This window comes from Taeniopygia guttata, chromosome Z (genome assembly GCF_048771995.1).
Source record: "Taeniopygia guttata chromosome Z, bTaeGut7.mat, whole genome shotgun sequence".
Taxonomy (NCBI): Eukaryota; Metazoa; Chordata; class Aves; order Passeriformes; family Estrildidae; genus Taeniopygia; species Taeniopygia guttata.
The window spans coordinates 47672026-47687464 of NC_133063.1; the positions used below are offsets into that span (position 1 = coordinate 47672026).

General features: G+C 40.0%; 1 protein-coding gene across 3 annotated transcripts in view; it reads right to left on the reverse strand.

Annotated features, from left to right (window-relative positions):
* Positions 1–289: 289 nt before the first annotated feature.
* CCBE1 (collagen and calcium binding EGF domains 1) overlaps positions 290–15439 on the reverse strand; it is a 97685-nt gene continuing 82535 nt past the window's right edge. For 2 of the 3 annotated variants that reach the window (XM_072921674.1, XM_002191188.6), the window contains 6 exons: positions 13617–13723; positions 8649–8769; positions 6550–6689; positions 6423–6458; positions 5846–5881; positions 290–4283 (listed from right to left, as the gene is read on the reverse strand). In XM_072921674.1, the coding sequence (XP_072777775.1) occupies positions 4050–4283; positions 5846–5881; positions 6423–6458; positions 6550–6689; positions 8649–8769; positions 13617–13723 (674 nt within the window). In that variant the 3' untranslated portion in view covers positions 290–4049. Of the gene's footprint in view, positions 4284–5845; positions 5882–6412; positions 6459–6549; positions 6690–8648; positions 8770–13616; positions 13724–15439 lie in introns of all 3 variants that reach the window. The other variant, XM_072921675.1, reaches the window with a different exon arrangement.

Sequence of the window (15439 nt, forward strand, 5' to 3'; positions counted from 1 at the left end):
GTGGGGTGGGGCTGCTGGATCCAGCCTCGTGTAGCCCTGATGTGGCCTAGGAGCCACATCCTGCCACAGAGCAGAGGTGGCTGTGTGCTTTATTACCACAAAGACTGAAACCCACCCCAGCTTGCAAGAGCTCATGTCCCAGAGTCAAAGAACTATGACAGTATTGTTCAGGTCCAAGCAAAGTGCTAGAAGGCAGCATAAGGAGATTTCCTGCCACCTGTTTCTTCCAGCCAACATCACCATGTTTCAGAGAAAGGACAATGTGTAATAAAAGCAGGTACCAACAGTGTAAGAAAAAATATCTTTGTTATTATGAATACGTCATAAAATCACAGTCATCTTATACACATTTTAGTATTTTATATATAAATAAAGTGAACACTATAGTTATTGGAATGTGTAAAAGGAACAAACATACTGATTTTTTAAAATGTGAAATTAACAGAGGATTGGACCCCATCCCCACCTTTTGTTGCTACTCTGGGACTTGGTACATTGATTCTGAAATACTTCTAGGCAGAAGGCTATGCAAGCTGTGATGCTAACAGTGACTCCAGGCACGACCCTAATTCTATTTACAACTCTCCTTCCCCTAATTTAGCCTGACTATATAGGAATTCTTGTGTGTCAGAACTACAGCTTTGCAAGAAAGACCAAATCTTCATGTACTTTGCACAGTGTTGAAAAAAACAAAATTGTTCAAGATTCATTATTTTGTTAAATCTATTAATCAGAATTTTCTTTTCACTAAACACTCTTACAAATGCTCCCTTTAAATATATTTCTAATATTAATAAAATAACAGATTCTTTATTATCCTTCTGCTTATAATTTGATGTCTTAGCATCAAAATAATATTTCTTTCTAATAAAATTATACATACCATTTATATGAAACAAAGTTGTCATGTGCATAAGCCTGATAATGAGACTAGCCATGAGTGTAGAAGTTTCTACTTTCTTGTTCTGGATTCTTGGGAGAGTTTGTTATTTTTGGAGCCACAGAGTAATAAATAATTTGCAAGGTAGTGGCTTCTCTGGCTACCAGTTACAAAACTTAAGATTGGAAATTATTCCTCTGTTCTGGCTTGATAAAACATTTGGTATGCTGAAGAAAATGACACTCTTCTGAATCCTTATATGTTTACCCCAAAATCTGAATGAAATCTTGCTGATGCAATGTTTGATGAGTTACCACACAGGTAATCTGAAATGAGAAAGTTCCATGCAAAGATCTCAGCTGAATGCAGACTGAAGGCTGACCCTTCCCAGCCAGCTGTGCTCAGAGGGGCTCTCCCTGCTGCAGGAATTCCTGTCATGTCGGGAGGTCTTTGCTATAGTATTCCCTCCTTGCTGCTGGGACTCAAACAGTTTTGAGGCAGAAAATCTGGGCAGAGGAGGTTAACAAGGGCAAACCCAAGGAACGCATTTTATCACCTTTTTTAAGTACTATGAAAGCCAATGATGCTAGCTCCAGGAAGGGAAATCATTGAAGTTTCCATTCAGAAAGGCAAGTAAGCATGTGCTATGTTTATATTCATGAATCTGTAGGACAACTTGCTGTACGTACAGCAAAATATGTATTTTATCTGCTTTTCTGGTTCAGTTTCAGAACAGCTCTTTCCTGGGCACTGTTACAGCCAGGCATTGTCCCCTCTCCCTGAATTCGATGGTGAGACTGTGGGAACTTCTCATTTGGCATGTGCCTCTATTCTAAAAAGCAGAACTTAGAATTAAAATAAGTGCCTTTTTTAGAATACATCACCTTGTGGGCTGTGGGCAATAGTATTTAGTTTGTATCGACTCATCTAACAGAAGTTAGATCATTCAGATTGTCAAAAACTGCAGCGACTAATTTTCTAGTGGGAACCAACCTGATCCAGCAGGGTGCAGTTGTAAACATATGAAAGGGTTCCATAATTTGCTAGATTTAAAAATACAACATTTGACACTTAACAAACTTAATTAAGATTGCATATTCATAAATGACATAATTTATACTTAGCTTACACTTGAAATTATGAAAATAAATGCCTCAGTTCATGCTATCTTTGAGATTTTTTTCCCAGTCTGATGCATATAAGACCATCCCTCTTTTGGACACAGATACCTCCCTCAAATCTCACTTATTATATGATTCACAAGATTACTTGGATCTGCAGCTGCTGGCAGAGCTCCTCCCAGACAGAGGAGAAGCCCAAGGACCACAGGGTTAGATTACTATAATTTTTTTTCAGCTATTCCAATGACTTAGGCATTGCTTTGTAAATGCTGATACAGATATAATGTAAAAAGAAATACAGAACACTCATGTTCTTAAAAGCTAATGCCCTGGCTTGTGGCTTAGTGGCAGTGAGACATTGAGAAACAGCTTCAGGAATTAACACATCCTCTTAAAACAATACAAAAAAGTTATGGAAAAATCTAGATAGCCAGCTGTTTATGTAACGTGACCTGTACTGATGCTGTCAGGATTACACCAACTATCTTTTGGCCCAGAGAATGTGGAATGGAATCCAAACCTTTATGTGTTATCTGAAAAGGCTCTTCTTATATTTTTACCTGTATTTATTCTACTAGAACATGCAAGCCCTGAAAAACATGGTAAAGTAACAACTTTCTCTTTGCATTTGTGACATGGACACTACCGAACACTAAACAGACTGTAGAAGTAGCAGATACACAGACACAATATTGAAATTTTGTGCTTAATATACTCCATTATATTCTAAGCATGGCAAAGTCCTCAGCAGCTGTCGTAATCCAAAAAAAATGGCAACATACATCATCCATGAGGTATGGTATAACTTGTGCATCCAATTTTCCAGTGTAAATAAAGGGCACTCCCTTTTATCCCCATTCACAAGCATAGGATCTCATGTGCAATACCTCACCTTAGCCATCCTCGTACCAGTTGAAATGTTTTGTCATGTGCACTCCTGCACCTACTCACACTCCTCGTACACCCAGCCAAACACACTGCCACTCTGTGTTCCAGTTTGGTGAAAGCCATTTAGGTTGGTCTCATGCAGCAGAGGAACAAAACAGGTGGAAGCTCTATGCAAATACGAGGCCTCTCTCTGGTCTTGATTTCACTCAGATTTCAGAATTTCACCAACGAAGACATGCACCTGCAAGAGGTCAGAACCTGACTCCTTCTGTAAGGCTGGGATATATTTTGTTCTTGCCAATAAGCCTGCTTGATTCACTTGTGTTTTGGTTTCCTGCTTTAAACATCCCCTTTATCTTAATTATCTTAGTGTAATGTATCCAGCATAAATCTGTTGAGAAAGCTAACTGGCCTTCACACTGAGCAGTGGGATAATGGTAAAGAAAAAGTAGTGTTTGTATGTGTTCTAAAGTAGTTTGGGACACACACATCTTTTGACTGTCTTTGAACAATACTCTAGCAACACAAAGCTGAATAATTTCCTGATCAAGCAACAGCACTCTTGTTTAACCTTTCAACGTATTTTTTTTGCCTTTTTCTGCCTTGATGAGGCATAATAGAGGACATGTGGACTCTGCTGTGAAACACGGGTCCACTCCTCACACTCTCCTAAGCCTGGGGACAGTAGCTGGAGACTTGAGTTTAGTGGCATAATTTATTTGCATTCATAAAGTAACTGTGGACCAAGGTGTTCATTATCAACATCATTCAAGGATGATGTTCAGCTAACCCTTTGTCCTTGGCAAAATTTGTGTACTGGGTCATTTGGACATAGAATGCAAAGCAGGCAGATGGAATGCTGTGGTCTGTGTTATTAGCTAGAGCATGCCTTAATCATACTATATGCTAAGAAGGCTTCTTTGATAGTCTAGGTACAGTGCACAGTGCAGGCTTGGCAGTATGGAATTTCTGCAAGGAGGCTACTACCATGGACCAGGAAAGCTATAGTACAGGCAGCAAGGTGTTCAGGAAAAGCAGAAAGAAAAATGGGAAATTATATATATATATATATATATATATATATATATATATATAACATTGTCAGTGCATTTTTTTAATATTGAAGAATTCTAAAGAGCCTTTTTTTTCAGTAGGAATAGCTAGGGGTGGTCTGCCTTCTGTATCCTGGTGCTCCTGGATGTTGCCCGTGGTTTGTAGTCTTCTCCGGATCCAAAATCTACTGTGTCATGATAGTTTGTGAATTCCTGAGGTAATGGAAACTCTTCTGTTGATGAATGAGTCCTGTGTCCAAACACTCTCTCTTGCAGCTCAGCGATGTCGTTTCTGATGTCTGCCATCATCAGCAATAGGAAATCAAATGAACCCGGTGGGCCCTGCAGTCACAAGGCACTGCTGTTAATAACAATCTACCTTGCTCTTACAGTTCTCAAACTGGCTGATAGAATTACTCCTGCAGGGGTTGTTCTGTAAAATTCTGTTTGGTATCAATTGCTGAAAGCTAATGGTCTGCTTTTTAACCGCCTTTGATCAGGAAACAATTTTTGAAAGAATCAAATGTTTTTGCAGACAGAGCTTACATTTACAAGATGCTCAGCCCTTTTGTTAGTTAATAATTCCTTTGCTTCATAAGAATATCTTCAGATCTCATAGGACTAGAGGAGATTAATCTTGGTTTCTTGTCTTTTTGCTTATTAAACGGACATAAATTACATTCTTAGAATGATTAATCAACAAATTCTTTTAAGGCTACTATTATTTGTCAAGTGTCTTTCCAATATGTAACCTCCCTGCTGTCCATCACTTACTAAATATATTGGTAATTACAATGCAGAGAGTATCTGATTTTATAAAATAATTACTTCTTTTTGGCTGACTTCACACAGTAAAATAAAAATAACAGTAAAATAAACTGTGAATATTGAGCACACTCTGCTGGGCACACTCTTAAAAATCAACTCCACCAAAGAGAAAATACAATAAATAAATGAATAGAATCATAGAGCGTTTTGGGTTGGAAGGGACCTCAAAGACCATGTAGTCCCAGCACTTCTGCCGTGGGCAGGAACACTTTTTCATAGACCAGATTGCTCAGAGCCCCATCCTGCTTGGCCTTAAGCACTTACAGGGATGGGGCACCCACATCTTCTCTTGGCAACCTGTGCCAGTGTCTCACCACCCTCACAATAAAAAATATCCTAATATCCTAATATCTAACATCTAATTTAAACCTGCCTTCTTTCGGTTTGAAGCCATTCCTTTGTCCTGTCACTACATGCCCTTGTGAATAGTGCCTCTCCATTTTTCTTGTAGATTCCCTTCAGATATGCCATTAGATCACCCTGAAGCCTTCTCTTTTCCAGGCTGAAAAAATCCCAACTCTCCCAGCCTTTCCTCATAAGAAAGGTGCTCCAGCCCTCTAATCAACTTGGTGGCATCCTATGGACTTGCTCGAGCAGGTCCATGTCCTTCCTGTGCTGGGGACCCCAGAGATTTTTTAAACAAGTTTGCCTGAAAACAGATTGTCAATATTCATTCCTTCTTCTGAGCTCAAAACCTCTAATTTCTCAAATCTGGCATAGGTGAGGGGCAGGATTTTAAAAGGTTCCAGGGAGCAAATTCCCACAGGGAGCAGAGGTTGAACTGTACTAAGTAGCAGCCTGCATGGTTTTGCCTTCTAACGATGTCTAAGCACTGCTGTAAGACAGAGGTGCACATACTGCCTTTGGCTGCACACCCAGCAGAGGAAGAGGTTTGTAAGCAAAAACATTTGGATGAAAACAGGTAATTACTTGGTTTCCAACAAAATTTTATGTGTATATAAATTATCTGTTATCTTGGCACAGGAGTTTCTTTTATTTTCTTTTTCTTTGGCTGGCCGGTGGTTAGTGGTCAGCATCACTCTGTTGTGGAGATTTCTCCTGTGTGAAATACTTACAGGTATCCCCTTTGGTCCTGGTGCTCCTCGTTCCCCCTGTAATCAATACCACCTCAGTTAGTTTGCTGTGACTAAAGGAAACTAGAAAAGTTTGCTTCTGCAGCCTCACTTACTGTTCCCAGATCAAGAATCATCAGCTGATGCTTGTTCAGAAAAAGAAAAGGAAGTGACGGAGGAATGCAAGGAAATTGCTGCTGATTCTAGTGGGAGCAGAGTGGGGCATTTCTGATATTTCTCTTGGACAGTAACAAGCGAATCAATGAACATGAAGAATTCACAATAAATGAAAAGGGCTAAAGCATCAACATTTCTTCATGGAAAAGCCAAAAGAGCTGCAGAGAAAGAAAAGAATTCTGTGTGGCATAGAGCCTAGCAGACTATTTGCAAGACTTTAGGAATGGCAAACACAAAATAGCAGAAAGATGACATGAAGGAGTGGGACAACAGGATACTTTAATTTTAACAAAGGAAATGAGGTAGTAAAAGGTTGTGACCACAAATGTGTAGAGTCTCTGTAGCAAGGCTGCACTTCACATGTGCATGTGCCCATCTTATGGAAATTAGTACCTCTCCTCACCTTGCTACCATCTCTCCCAGGGGCGCCAGGTGGGCCCTGCAAGAGAAAAGAAGGTATCCATAAGGGTGTGAGAAGTTGTGGAGTAAGGACAATTGTGCAGTGCATGGCAGGAGACAGGAATACTGACCACAGGGCCCCGCCTGCCCTGCTTAATGTGTGATATGTCTGGAGATGGGCCCATTGGTCCCATTGATCCACGGGGGCCTGGCTGTCCAGGAGGTCCAGGTAATCCAGGAGCTCCTTGACTCCCTTTAGGTCCTGGAGCCCCTGAAATCAAAAGCAAAAGTTACCTGCCAGAGAAAGCCTTTATGACACTTCATCAGTGTAAGAAGTGGGGAATGACTTCTTTTTTAAAGACCCAATGGGCTGGTTACTTTAACACACCCAAATCCACAACAACACAACCGATTTATGTGCATCTGCACGTCAGCAGCCATCTGAGACAACATTAACCCTTGTCATAGTGGCTACAAGAGATGCCCAACAAACAGTTACATCTGATGTATAACAAGAATTCAAATCTGCCAGGTGTTTAGGGACACAGACTGGGAATGAGAAGAAAAGCACAAATGTCTCATTTTCACACAAAGAAGAAAATATCACATTTAGGAGCATCTCATTAAAAGAAAGCCTCGGAAAACTCATGGGAATTTGGGTCATGGGCATCTACATGACTGACACAAGCAAGATCTTTCCAGTGGGGGGCTGCACCTCTCCTTTTCCCAGTGCAATGGCCACTGTGTTAGGAGGCTCTGTTCTTCCATTCTGCTTTATATAATTTTCAGCTTTTGCTTGTTCAGCAGAACATGTTACTCTTTAGGAAGCACTCAGGCAACAAAACATGTTTGACTCAAAAGAAACAGTCGTAAAAATAAACCAGAAAATCAGGCACCTGAAACAACATTTGCAGACAAAAAAGCACCATTAAAACGCCACTAGCTGAAACTTCATGATTAGAGGGGAAACACTTCTCTTCATACTGGGGGCACATGAAAAACATAGAGAATAAAAGACAGACAGTTAAAAGCATTCAGCAGGACTGAATACGTACAGTTGAGATTTTCAAAAGGAGACAACTCAAGTTCAGTAATGACTCCCTGGGGGCAGCAGAGAAGGTGAGCAAAGGTGGCTTTAAGGTTTTTTTAAAGGGTGGTTTTTAGATTCCTACAGTACCTTGGACAGCTCAGTCAAGGGGAAACCCAGTGGGTGGGAGACCTGCAGGGTCAGGCCTACCTTGGAGGAATTGCAAAGCAACCCACTCTGCCCTTCAGAGTCTGTTGCAGAACCTCTAAACATATTGTCCTTGCACTTACAATGAACTGAAGACTGAAGATATCCATCCTCCAGGAAAATGAGATAATGACTCAGAAAACAAAGCAAGACTGGAAAAGGGGGTGTAAATGGGAAGATGGGGTGCAGTTCAGTGGGGAGAAAATCAATCCTCATAAGGAATATTTGCCAGTACTCTGTAAGAATCCTTCTGAAGTCCAGCACAATGCTTGGATTTATTTCTGACCCAAAATTAGTTCTGCATTAAACAGAATTTGCAAAATTTTGAGTATTGATGGCCACCAGATGTGAGGTGTCAAGATTAAGTTTGGGCTTTAGGATCTCTCTGTTTTTCACATTGTTTCAATCTATAACTTAGCAAAGAAGGTGTGAGTGGAGTTATACTTTTATTTTCAGATTTCTTTCAAACTGGGATATAACATAAAAGCAGCAGATGAATCCTCATGAATCAGGCAAGGAAAAATAAAGGAGTTGGCACAAACTCCTATGAGCTGTAAGCACATATTCTACTACTGACAGTGAGCTGAAGCAATAGGTGTTCCTAAAATGAAATGGAGAGTGTTTTAAGACAGAGTTAAAATACAGGAAATGACAACTGAAGCAGGTGAGATATCCCAGGGAGAGGGAGAAATTTAACACACACAGGACAAACACAGCTTGCATGCCAAGAAACACATAAAGTTACAATGGATTATGTCAGATAGTTGGCAGAGCCTGACTGTAACACCCATAAAGTTTTTTGTTTGGTTTTTTCTTTTCTTTTTTTTTTTTTTTTAATTTAGCGCAAATGCTAACTTATCAATCAAAATATGAAATATGTGAAATCATGTGATATTAAATGAAATATGAAAGCACGCTGGCAGACTGAAGTTTAATTTTTTAGTCTTAAACATTCCTGCACAACAGTTCTGCACATTTCCACCCCTCTGGTATTACCTGGAGGGCCTGGTTGGCCAGGCTGGCCTGGGGGGCCAGGGATATATGCATTAGAGGCAAGCACTTTTTCACCAGTGATTTGCTTGCTAAGGTCAGCAGCATTATTTGGCAGCAAAGCAACCTGCCAAGAAAAAAAAATCTATGTAAGACCTTCATTTTTCAGCCAGAAAAATTAAATTCTTATTTAAGCTTTTAAACAAACAGCTATTTAAATATTTCAGGAAAATATAATGAGTTTATTCATATCCTTGATTGATATAATCAGAAAAACATTCTTATTCCGTGAGTCTGTTCACTTTTCAAGTCACTGTGGAAATACTGCAAGCCAATCCAACAGAGGATAGAGGAAATTCAAGACAGATACAGCAACAAGTTCTGAAAAACTTGAGTCTCATTGCTGCTTTTCAGGAAGCCTGTTTTCCCTTATTTGAAGTTTCCTCTATTCATTTAATTCTTTCTCAGGGCAACATTTGCTCAGATATTTAAGTCTTGAATTGCTGCATACAAATCACTAACTTTCCATAGATTTTAATGAGAACCCTAAATCCTTTGCGAATCTGGCCCTAAAAGTAACCACACTGTTTAACCCATCAGATGTCTGGATCTACTCTGCACAGAGACACAAAGATAAAGTAAGTGGGAATGCAAGCAGAATTGCACACTACAGTTTAAACTGCAGTTATCCATTACTTGTTTAATTATCCATGAAACATTCATCTATCTCGTTGAATATATTTAATATGTAACATATTTAGAAATATTCTGCAAATGTTTAGTCTCTTAAGAGGTAGCTGAAGGGTGCCTGGAGGAGCCATGAGGCTGGTATGCAGTGAGGAAAGAGTTTATTAGTGGCTGCATGTAGACTTAGGGATTTTGCACTGCCAAATTGAACTGGAAAACTATTTCGGCAATAGCAGTGCAGATCTACCCCGGGTGAACTTTGTTGCTTCTTGAATTAATTTGGCTTATTGGATAATTTGATGCTGAATTCTGCTACATTTAGCTATGAGAGCTGCATTGAATTATATAGATGATGACTCCTGCTATTTGACAAAGCTTTTCATCAGCTATCTGGAATTCTCTGATCTTGGCTGTTCTTAAGACTCCTACCTGCTTCTGTAATTATTTGACATACATTCTTCTGCCACTACTGGAAACCTAATGTTTGTAATGCAAAGAAAAAAACACAGTGTTATGCACCTGCAGTACCTACTTGAACTGGATAAATTTCCTTTGGCAAACAAGTTATTGCTTAAGGATTACAACTTAAAGACAGCCTGTTATGCTTTTAGTTTGGAGTTGAATGCACAGGACAGTTCTGAAGGAAAAAAAGTCAGGAAAAAAATTTGGAAATGCTGAGGTAGTTCTTGGTGGCATTTCCAAAACATCATTTTGATTTTGAGACTGGAACTCAAAATGTGATGACAGGAACACAAGAATTTATCAGCCATTTATGAGTTAGGTTTTGGAGAGAACTGCAGTTCCAAAGAGCAGATCACTGCACTACAGGCAAATTAAGAATCATGATGTAGGTCTAGCAAGAATTTGGTGGATTCACTGCAGAATCAGTGGCTGGATGACATCATATTTTCACAGAAGTCCCACAGGGTGTTTCTTATATCCTCACTCCTATGAATTCGCTTTTCACACAGAAAATGGGGATTCACCTATAGCTCTGGGGTGAGCTGTCATCTCTGCTTTTTCAAAGGAAAACATGTGCTTTGTTTACCAGTGACCTTGCAGCTTTCTTAGCCAACATCCCAGCCAGTGCAGCACAGACCAAACTGTGGGTCTGCTGAACATAGAGGGCTACTCTGTGGGACACCACTCCCTACCCCTGGAGCTGAAGAGGAAAATTCAGTAGCTAGGAGCTCTCACAGCCTCACTGGCCAGGGATCAGCACGGGAAGATCTACTGGCTGGCTCTGGTCAGCAAAGTTTTGTTTCCTAGAGGTATGTCCTGTTCAGACCAGATTCCTGGCTGGATACAAAACAAAGGTTTGCAAGGACCATGGTGCAAAACTTCCACTGCATGACACAAATCAATCAAGAACTCTGCGATTCCAATGCTGCCAAGCTAAAGCAGAGACAAAAAGTCAAATTCTGTTGCTACCTGAGAGTATTATATTTTTAAAGTAGTTTTTTGGAGAATATTTTCAGTGTTATCAGTGAGTGCTTCTTCTTAGGGGTGGCTACAGTTGAGTGGCAGATTAATTTAAGTCCTCTTTTTAGCTTGAATGTAAGTATCTCATTCTGGGGATCTATAGCTGTATCAGTTGATAAATAGATGTCACTTAGTACATAGACCTGGCCATGAACACTCTTCAGTTTATACTGCAAATGGTCAGACTGGAGTAAAAAGGTGCACTTAGTGGCAAAGACTCATTATAAAGTGGATTTGGAAGTGTATTCTCTTCTGATGCTTAAATATTTACTCGTTCCTGCCAACCAGGCTGTTGTAACAATTAAGTTAGAAAAGAAATCATAGTGAAAGCATCTATGCGTGCTTCCCCACTGACTCAGCTGGACTTGAAGTACACACTAGGAGTGCCAAAACACTCAGGCTCTGGTCTAGCTCACTGCTCTTTGATATCTTCTGGCCAAAAAATGGTTGTTACATGCACTGGGTCAAACCATGTGTTTTTGTTGTTGACTCACATCCTCTTAGCTATTGGATGTACTCACTGGCCTAATTTCTGTTTCACCTTTTAACTGAACCAGTTAATCCTAGTCCAGGGTAACCTTGGCTTTCTCCATCTACAGTTCCGAATCCTAATGGCACTTGGAAAATGTTTTGGTTATTTTTCCCATTTGCATACAAATATTAGCAAGGGTAAATTCTAAATAAAGACTTCTAAAGCAACAAGTCTTCCATGTGCTGTGTTGCATGCTGCATTTGGAGTTTTGCATAATTTCAAGGAGGTCTGTGGTTTAGAAAATTGGACAGTGCTTGTCAGGAGTGATGTGGAACATGGCTTTCTAATTAAGATGCTTAAACACATCTGTGCAACAGGATCAAGCTTACTTGGTTTTTTCTTCTTTTAATTGTTGGCTGTGTGTCAACATGCCAGATATATTTTCCCCACTTTTTCAGCTTTGCACTCTTTCTTTCATCAAGGTCTTAGATCAACCTAGGATTGCCCACAGACCTCTAGTCTATCAGGACAGTGCATCTCATTGGATGACAGGCTTTTCTGCTAACCACAATTTTGAATAAAGTTCATAAAATTTGAAAGCCTTAACCACAAGACTGAAGACTCATTTCATAAAGCATCTCCCTGGCAGAGAGAAATGAACTTTTCTATGCAAAACAGAACTGCTTTAACCACAACTATTGAAAGATGTCCTCCCCAGGAGAACTTGGCCATGGGAAATGGCTGGGGAAACGTGAGGGTTGATGTCTCCCTGGGCAGAGAAGCACCATGGGGCCAGGTCTCCATTCAGCATAGACAAAAAGTCTCCTTTTTGTGGGGTAACAGTTGCTGAGGGTACTGGGAACCTTCTCTATCAGCTCCTTCTCTGTGGAGCACAACCCTGGGGGCTCCCTCTGAGGATGCCAAGTTGATCCAGTCTCACTAGGGGCATATGGGGGGAAAAATTAAGTTAGGGACTATGACAGGATTTAGCTACGAAGCAAGAGTGAGCTGCTTAATTTGTCCATAGTTATTGTACAAATGCCTAGAGTGACAGGTATCAATGGTCTGAATTTTCCTGGGATGAGTTTTGATCACAAGCATCTAACAGCAGAAGTTAGACACAAAAACCTCCCATTAATTCCATCAATCAATTCTTGAGCAAACAATGTGGCCAACAATGTGACCCCCAGATCCTTCCCTGGAAGTCAGTGTGAACCTGTTCAGCATCATGGAAAACAGCTGGAGAAACAGCCACTCAAAGGCATGGATCCTTTTTTAACCTCTCTGCTACCATTTTTTTGAAAAGCAGAATTCCCAACACATATGTAATTTTGTCACTTCCATGTTTGTGTTCATACTGATTCAGAAGGAATATAGGATGTTTTGAGATTTTGGAGATAAAGAGTATCTCCAACCTCAGTGAATTTCACTTTAATGAGGAAGATTTCTTTCTTCCTAATATTAAATGAGTAACATCAAATGCAATGAGTGAATTCACCAGATTGTGTTTTGACACAATGGAAAGAAATTAATTGAGTACCCTAGGAGAAATAATTACAGCCTGTCAGCATGATCTGCTGAGAATGTTCCTACAGAGAGCTTCAATTTGAGAGAACCTTAGTGTTCAAAGGAGATGTCACCAGAAAAGGCATGACACCTGCATCCCTGCATATGGCTCTCCAAATCTGAAGCTGTGTCTTTATCTCACTACTCACTTTTCATTATTGCACTACTAAAATGCAAAAGGAAGCGACATAGGTAAGCAATTAAAGCCCAGGAAAAGTTTCTAAATGCATTATTCTTTACTGGCAGGTGAATAGGTAAGGGGGGAAAAAAAGGGTGACTGAGGGTTTTTATTTTTTAAGGGGAAAGTCATATTTAAAGCTAGTGATACTATTGTTTAGCGCCACACCTATTTGGCAAGAATCCTGTACCGGTACCCAATAATGAAAAATCATGTTCCCACATCTGTGAAAGGTCTTGCACATGATTCCTCTAGAGATGGACCATGTCCAAAATTCTGTGCATTCAGAGTGACTGAAAAGCTCAGGGCAGCACAGATTGCCAAGAAACCTGGGCTCAGTCTGGGATGGGTGTTTGTCAAGACTCTGTTACCATGAGCTTGGTAACACAGCTCCATGAACTTGGGGAATAATCTGCTTGCAAATTGGACAGGGGCATAAGGGAGAGATATCATTCCTACATGATTTAAAAATATATTGCCCTTCTCTTTCTATGTACAAGAACCACATGTCAGTGACAGCTCCAAACATAAAAATTAACCTCAGTTTTTGTAAAACAGGCAGGTCTGGTAAAGACATGAGTGATCATACCTTTTGCTTCAGCTGTAAAACTGTTTGCTTTATTTGATGGAATTCCTTACAAGAGGCACAGCATGTCCCCAGTTTTGCCACATTTTCAGATTTCTCAGGAAACCCAGCTGAAAGAAAACAATTTCCTCTATAAATGTACAGATCCGAATGTAAATTCATAAAGTGATAGCAAAAGCAACTTGAAGTTTGTTATATTTCCCCAGACTGTGAAAAGAGAAGGGAATCCTGCCATTATTAATTCTTTGACTGTGAATTTCTATGTAAGGCTGAGAAACTTTGCAGGGACAGCTCTGAACACATTTTTAAAGCAGCTGTTTCCAGTTAACAGTCCCCAGAGAATTCATTTGTTTAATACCTGGAAAAGTTCACACCCCTTCTTTTATCTTTTTGTTTAGGATAGACTAACCCCATAGATCTGAAGTGACTTACAGTCCCCTGAAGGGCAAATTTTCATATGCTATAAATTATAGTAAAATCCCTCAGAATATGCTTATTTCGCTCATTTTGCACAAACTGCTCTTTATCATCATGGGTTATTCTCCATGTGATGGAATCAGCCTGAGCAGAGATGGGGATTGAAATTAATGACAGGGATTTAAATCCACACAAAAGGAAGGGTCTCATCTGTTGATACTGTGCATGAATAGGATCTTTTCAAGAATCCATTAAATTATTCAAACTGTGAGAGATATTGCAAATGTTATTTTTGTCCTTTTCCCAGTACCATACACAGTAAAGCAGTTCTTCATTGCAAGCAAACAAGCATTGTTGTAACAGATGTCTGCTTAAAGACAAATCTTGTTTCCAAACCACAGGGTGACACATACTGGCAAACTCTAGGTGTGTTTTCTTCACTTCAACATTGCTGAGAAATATCAAGTCTATTGAGGCTTGGCACATGATATGTAGCTTTGTATGGGTTACCTTCGAGGGCTGCTGGGCATGTTTCAACACTGACCTTTGAGAGCATGTCCCACAATGGAAAAACTCTGCAGGTGCTTCTGTTAAAGCCGGGAAATCTTCAAAGTCTTCCAAAAAGATCAACTGCATAGTGCTGACTTGGTGTTGCACTTGTCTCTTGGACACACCCTCAAATGCCCTTCATCGTCTTGGAAATATGTATTGATTTTGAGATATCTCCATCTTTTAAAATGAACCCTGAAGTTTCTAATATTAAAAATATCATGTGCTACTCGACTTCAAATATTTCCAGGGTCCAGTACAGAAGATTGTAACCATCTGATGGCTGTCTACAGATCACCTATGCACATATTTAGGAAAGTATGTTTATTCCATTTGCTATAATGACATACTGGTTTTAGAAGACAAAACTTAATCTCACTTATCTGCTAATCAGTTAGGAGAGTAAGGGCAAGATACTGGAATAAATAGGAGCATTAAGACAGCTGTTAGTACTGAACTGACTGGAAAATTGGGGCACAAAGGCCGGGTTTTTTTCCCCAGTCACGAACTGCCAGTTCCCATGGCTGCACTCCAACAGCCTTACTATATTACATATATTATTTACCATTTTTATGGCAGCAAGCACACTGCTGTTTGAGCTTCCCAGCCCTTTCCTCAGCACAGGTTTGGTACCTGATCAGCTTTCTGTGCAGTGTTCAGATGGCTCCAAATTTCAAGTTCAGATGGCACTACTTGGTGTTCTCCAATGCACTCTACACAACACAGAATAGACTTTCACCGAATTTCAGCTATGCTGGATGCAAGGCTACTTAGCCACAAAGTCTCCCAGAGGAACTCCAGCATTTTTGTAAAGCTACCAGAATATATAGTATAAGCTGCTTTCCTTCTTCTCACCTATA